This window comes from Brassica napus, unplaced genomic scaffold (genome assembly GCF_020379485.1).
Source record: "Brassica napus cultivar Da-Ae unplaced genomic scaffold, Da-Ae ScsIHWf_947;HRSCAF=1340, whole genome shotgun sequence".
NCBI lineage: Eukaryota > Viridiplantae > Streptophyta > Magnoliopsida > Brassicales > Brassicaceae > Brassica > Brassica napus.
The window spans coordinates 14,527-21,901 of NW_026016982.1; the positions used below are offsets into that span (position 1 = coordinate 14,527).

General features: G+C 41.6%; 1 protein-coding gene across 1 annotated transcript; it reads right to left on the minus strand.

The window, feature by feature from the left end:
- Positions 1-3,478: 3,478 nt before the first annotated feature.
- LOC125606727 lies at positions 3,479-6,687 on the minus strand. Its single transcript, XM_048775625.1, has 2 exons — positions 5,260-6,687; positions 3,479-4,626 (listed from the first exon to the last, which is right to left on the minus strand). The coding sequence occupies exons 1-2, from the start codon at positions 5,381-5,383 to the stop codon at positions 4,325-4,327; spliced, it is 426 nt and encodes a 141-aa protein (XP_048631582.1). The 5' UTR covers positions 5,384-6,687; the 3' UTR covers positions 3,479-4,324.
- Between the last annotated feature and the right edge of the window lie 688 nt (positions 6,688-7,375).

Here is a 7,375-nt window from a genome sequence, read left to right on the forward strand (position 1 = left end):
AACTGGAATCACCTGATTAGAAAGTGGGATAACTTCTTCATCCCAACTCCTATGAGATTAATTCAACTTCCTGGTGATTCTCCACCACTTTATGTATCCAAATCAAGCTTCTTACAGAGTGATTCATCCTGGTGTTATTGGAACGACGAAGAAGCTGTCCTATTCCCAAACTGGGAAACTGGAATCACCTGATTAGAAAGTGGGATAACTTCTTCATCCCAACTCCTATGAGATTTATTCAACTTCCTGGTGATTCTCCAACACTTTATGTATCCAAATCAAGCTTCTTACCGAGTGATTCATCCTGGTTTGATTGGAACGACGAAGAAGCTGTCCTATTCCCAAACTGGGAAACCTGGAATCACCTGATTAGAAAGTGGGATAACTTCTTCATCCCAACTCCTATGAGATTAATTCAACTTCCTGGTGATTCTCCACCACTTTATGTATCCAAATCAAGCTTCTTACAAAGTGATTCATCCTGGTTTGTTTGGAACGACGAAGAAGCTGTCCTATTCCCAAACTGGGAAACTGGAATCACCTGATTAGAAAGTGGGATAATTTCTTCATCTCAACTCCTATGAGATTAATTCAACTTCCTGGTGATTCTCCACCACTTTATGTATCCAAATCAAGCTTTTACAAAGTGATTCTCCTGGTTTGATTGGAACGCCGAAGAAGCTGTCCTATTCCCAAACTGGGAAACTGGAATCACCTGATTAGAAAGTGGGATAACTTCTTCATCCCAACTCCTATGAGATTTATTCAACTTCCTGGTGATTCTCCACCACTTTATGTATCCAAATCAAGCTTCTTACAAAGTGATTCATATGAGATTTGTAGAGTTCTCTTCTCTGGTTGTATGTGTGTGTATAAACTCCAATGGAGAAAGATGAGAGCTTGCTCTAGGTAATTTAGAAAGAGAGATTGGTGAGAGTGTTTATGAGAGAATAAGAGACTTAGGAACAGAGATTAAGAGACTGAGAGATTAGGAGAATAAGAGATTAGAGATTAGGGTTTTAGATTCAAGAACAGTTTATCATTCATGAAGTGGAGAGGGGAAATCCCCCTTACTCACTTAAGAGATTACAAAATGATGATAAGAGGCTTATATATGCCTTTACACACTCAGATCACAAACCTAGATCCTAAGGCTGTAAATACAAGATAAAATGGATGGTGAGGATGAGAGAAGACTGGTCTTGATGTTGCTGGAGCTAGCTGGCGATTTGACTCAAGGTAAAGGGCTCAGATTGCTTCATTTGAATTGGATGGATAAGATGAGTCAAGGCTGTAAAGGTAAAGCACCTTTACCTTTCCAGCTCATACCAACAGCTCACCTTATCCATTTGAATCTTCCTTTCCCTCCAAGTATCCCAAACGGTCACTTAAGATCAGATTGAACCGCCCACACATTGCACATCAAGATTTGGGGTTAACCGGATGACATGGGCGTGAGGAGTGGACTGTACGGTCGATGGTACGGACCTCCTGTCCGTACCACTCGCCCTATCTTTGTACATTGCCCTATCTTCCTTCTTGGTTGCACTAGACATCTTCATGGCTCACCCTAGACCGTACAAGCCCGTACTGAACGCCCTATCTTTGCACCATACTTCCATCTTCTCTCTAACTCCTTCACAGCCTTCACATGATCAGTCTAAGTCTTTCCTAGACTTAACTTCACAAGATAACTACTTCAGAACACCTCTGAAGCTTGATTGAACTCTTCTGGACATCTTCTAGAGCTTGCCCTATTATTGTACAAGCTCTATCTTCTCTTCAGTTCAACACTCCCCCTCAAGCTTGACTTTAGGAGATCCTAAGCCAAGCTTGGAACTCTGAAGAGTCTCCCTCATTAAAAACCTTACAAGGAAAACCCATTGGGACAAAACCTTGCAAGGGAAAAAGAGTAGAGCTCTCCAAAGCCTAGGGATTAGCCAGTGAACTCTTGTGCCTTAGAACCAGTGTGGTTGGACACAAGAAGTTCTGGATCACGGCCTAAACTGGTGCAGCAACTCGTCAAGACTTTGCGCACTCAACAACTCAGCTTCACCTCTTCATGGAACTGGTTTGAAGTCTCCCCCTCTCAACTGACTTCACAGCCTTCTTAGAGAAGCTAGGACACGACCAGATCATCTTCACAACACTAGTGAGGCTGATCAACACTTCACACACGGCTTGCCCTCTTCATAGGACTGGTTTGGATCTCCCCCTCTCAACAGACTTCTCAGCCATCTTAGAGAAGCTAGGAACTGACCAGGAACATCTTTAGTGAGGCTCAAGCCATGGTACCTGATACATTATCCCAAAGGTGCATCAGTACCTATCAAAAACAAGAAAATGAATATCCTGCATCACATTTGATGCACACAATCTCACAATTCAATCATAATCATCTTAAGTATCTTTTCAAGCACAAGCAATGAATAAGATGAATGAAAAAGATTGAAAGGAGTTTTAAAAGTCTAAGGGAACTTCCCTTGTGTTTTTGTGAGTTTCCAAACTCGACCAATGTACCATCTTCATGGCATCATCAACTTCTTGGAAAGGCAGAATGGATTCATCAGCTTCTCCTCAATCACCTCTCATTGAAGCCGCATTGATGGAGAGCCTTCTTCCTCACTTGCCAAGGCTGCTCTGAACAGCCTCTTGCCTAGACACGCCACTGACTTGGTCCGGTTGATGATCCTTGTAGAAGCTTTTGCAAAAGACTTGTTACTGACCATGGATCATATGCATTAAGACTCCCCCTCAAGCTTAGAACCGAGACTAGAAGGAGCTAAGCTTGTGATGATCCTATGCATCTCCATGGTCTATAACTATCAGTCTTTCATGATAGCTTTCTTCTTGTGAGTTAACTATCTTCCTTAACCAGGAACTAGGGTGTTTGAATCACCATAGAGAGACTCACAAGACACACTTCTCATTGCATAATGACCCATGCTACACTTCCTGTAGTCTTTGGACTGTATATGTCCAATGGTATTATGCAATGGCCATCTCTCATTGCATAATCAATCACACTACACTTCCTGTAGATTATGGACTAACATGTCCTAGTGATGATATGCAATGGCACAAGACCTTTGTCTCTACATTCTTGGCTGTTGGTGAGTTACATGTATCACTTTCCTTGTGTACCTAACACCACCACAACTCAATGCAAGATCAGATCATCCCATTGGGATCAAACCAAGATAATTTATCCTGTTTGATCACCAATGTCACAGCAATATATAAACCTTGAAACAAGCCAATCAATAAGGCAAGAACAAGCAGTTTTCAATCTCTAAAATGACAATGCAAGCTTTATACAATACATTGACAATTTAGGCTCATTTTTAAATGCATCAATACAAGAATGCACAATCTTAAAGCATTAACTACATGAATGCAACAGGTTCAATCCATGAGACATATTAAAGCTATGCACAGCAGTTTCAATCAAGACCAATGATGCAAGCAACTTAAACAATTTCTAATTGATGCTAGACTTTCATTGATGGATTAAACATAAACATTAGCAACAGTACACACTCGGATTGAACTTAGACAATATGAGACATGCTTATGCATGCAAAACAGCTTTTCAAACATGATGCAAGCAGTATAGACATTCTACTCAATTCTACACAATAAATAAAGACACAAGCTCTTATTAAGGGTTAGGAGGTTTGCTTACAAACAAGAGATCCGAGCTGATCTCTTGAACCTCCATGGGCACGGTTCACTTGAACTTGGCAGGTTTGAGGCTTGGATTCAGTATCCAACACCTCTCCTTGGTGTGCCCATACCTCTTGCAATGCTCACTCTCCAAGCATCTCACACCAGAGGCTTATTGAGTAGCTTTCTTCTTCCCTCTACTTCGGCTGGATCACTCCATGATCAGCTTGCAATGGTCTTTGTTTAAATTGCATCACCCTCCTGGTGATGCTCTTCTTTGTATGTCGACTGTCCTCTCTACACTCATCTGATGTGTAGGCTATGGTGACTAAACCACCATGGACAGAACCACAAGTCATCTCTCCATTGTCACAACATCCTCTCTACCCTCTTTGGAGCAGGCTGTGGACTTCCCACAGAATTTTGGCAACAGGCTTCATTTTATCATTCTATTGTAATGATAAGGAGGAAACAGGTCTTGAACTTTAGCACTTCAGGTTGGTCATTTGAATTCCCACCGCAAGCTTGAGACCGAGAATGGGGAGATCCAAGCTTGAAATGAGCCTCAATGAACTTCAAGACCAGGAGCACATCACCCTAACAGCTGCGCTTAAATCACTGATCCACCCTTTTGCCTTCAGCTTCAAGTACCCTCAGATCACCAGCCTTCCTCATGGCTTAGATGGTGACCTTCTTCTTCTTGTGTGTCTTGAACCAGGAGCTCAACAACCTTGTGGCCTGCGCTTCTTAAACCGGCTTCTACACACAAGAACCTTCCCGTTGCTCCACACAATGGTTGGTCTTTCGCTTGTATGTCTTGAACCAGGAGCTCAACAACCTCGTGGCCTGCGCTTCTTAAACCAGCTTCTACACACAAGTATCTTCCCATTGCTCCACACAATGGTTCAAGTCTTCCTCTTGTCTTGGATAGGTGGTGAGCAAAGAACACTTCTTGTGAACCTGAAATACCACTCAAACTCCAGCAAGGATAAGACACAAGAGTATTGGGATCAATCCTTGATTAATCATCAAGTTTGATTCCCAATCTCACAAGCATTACAACAGATTAAAACAAGTCATTTTCAAGTTCTATCTTTGCAAGCAATCTCTCTAAGCACAAGCATTTTCTTTTTCAGTTTATGCAAGTTACTTAGGCATTTTTTTTTTTTTTTTTTAAAGCTTCTTTACTCAGCATTTAGACATGAATCTAATGCTTCAATGTAAGACAGCCACAAGACTATATGCAACAGCTTTCAATTCGGTTTCAATCCATGTATGCAAGCAGATTCAATTAATCACAACAAGCATCATTATGAACCAGAGATAAGCATATTAACATACCTAGTAATCCTAGTAATACTGTTAAATTACTAGTCCTTTTAAAGCACTTACACAACTGCTAGTAAACTTAGTATAACTAGTACGATGAAAGGATTACTAGGGAACCAAGCTCTTTAAGCATCCTGGGACAGATTCTAAATTCATTTCATTTAATAATCTTTTAAACAGTCCTCAGGATTTCAATCACATCACAACATCACAACCAGTCAACAACACAAGCTCATTATCAAGATGGTTTATAGAATCGCTTACAACAAGGAACCAGGTTGATTCCTTTTGCATTTTGTGAAACCGGCCATGACTGTTGTTGGAACTGAGAGTCTAGATCATCACCCACCTCCTTCTCCTTCAGTTCATGGCCACCATCTTGTACCATCAACTCAAAAGATCCCTCCTTTCTTCAGAACATCTAGGCGCCAAGCTCTTGACACCATACTCTTTTAGCCTGATGTGAAACTTCTCTTGGACAAGGAGCTTTGGAGTCAGGTTAGTTAGGCCTCTCCATACACCTTTGCCTCCAAGGATAATCTCCATCTGAGCAAGTAGAGAACAGGATGAGGAACCAAGGGAACTCGCCAAGCTTCAGCCTTCTTCTTCATAAGGGACTGAACTGGATGGGAAAGCATCAATGGCGTCAAAGGGGTTTGGTTTTGAGCTGAGGCGTGAGCTGTGGACTTGCGGAAGCTTCAGCTCAGGTTCTGATGAACCTGGCTCTGATACCATATGAGATTTGTAGAGTTCTCTTCTCTGGTTGTATGTGTGTGTATAAACTCCAATGGAGAAAGATGAGAGCTTGCTCTAGGTAATTTAGAAAGAGAGATTGGTGAGAGTGTTTATGAGAGAATAAGAGACTTAGGAACAGAGATTAAGAGACTGAGAGATTAGGAGAATAAGAGATTAGAGATTAGGGTTTTAGATTCAAGAACAGTTTATCATTCATGAAGTGGAGAGGGGAAATCCCCCTACTCACTTAAGAGATTACAAAATGATGATAAGAGGCTTATATATGCCTTTACACACTCAGATCACAAACCTAGATCCTAAGGCTGTAAATACAAGATAAAATGGATGGTGAGGATGAGAGAAGACTGGTCTTGATGTTGCTGGAGCTAGCTGGCGATTTGACTCAAGGTAAAGGGCTCAGATTGCTTCATTTGAATTGGATGGATAAGATGAGTCAAGGCTGTAAAGGTAAAGCACCTTTACCTTTCCAGCTCATACCAACAGCTCACCTTATCCATTTGAATCTTCCTTTCCCTCCAAGTATCCCAAACGGTCACTTAAGATCAGATTGAACCGCCCACACATTGCACATCAAGATTTGGGGTTAACCGGATGACATGGGCGTGAGGAGTGGACTGTACGGTCGATGGTACGGACCTCCTGTCCGTACCACTCGCCCTATCTTTGTACATTGCCCTATCTTCCTTCTTGGTTGCACTAGACATCTTCATGGCTCACCCTAGACCGTACAAGCCCGTACTGAACGCCCTATCTTTGCACCATACTTCCATCTTCTCTCTAACTCCTTCACAGCCTTCACATGATCAGTCTAAGTCTTTCCTAGACTTAACTTCACAAGATAACTACTTCAGAACACCTCTGAAGCTTGATTGAACTCTTCTGGACATCTTCTAGAGCTTGCCCTATTATTGTACAAGCTCTATCTTCTCTTCAGTTCAACAATTCATCCTGGTGTTATTGGAACGACGAAGAAGCTGTCCTATTCCCAAACTGGGAAACTGGAATCACCTGATTAGAAAGTGGGATAACTTCTTCATCCCAACTCCTATGAGATTTATTCAACTTCCTGGTGTTTCACCACCACTTTATGTATCCAAATCAAGCTTTTTACAAAGTGATTCATCCTGGTGTTATTGGAACGACGAAGAAGATGTCCTATTCCCAAACTGGGAAACTGGAATCACCTGATTAGAAAGTGGGATAACTTCTTCATCCCAACTCCTATGAGATTTATTCAACTTCCTGGTGATTCTCCAACACTTTATGTATCCAAATCAAGCTTCTTACCGAGTGATTCATCCTGGTTTGATTGGAACGACAAAGAAGCTGTCCTATTCCCAAACTGGGAAACCTGAATCACCTGATTAGAAAGTGGGATAACTTCTTCATCCCAACTCCTATGAGATTAATTCAACTTCCTGGTGATTCTCCACCACTTTATGTATCCAAATCAAGCTTCTTACAAAGTGATTCATCCTGGTTTGATTGGAACGACGAAGAAGCTGTCCTATTCCCAAACTGGGAAACTGGAATCACCTGATTAGAAAGTGGGATAACTTCTTCATCCCAACTCCTATGAGATTTATTCAACTTCCTGGTGATTCTCCAACACTTTATGTATCCA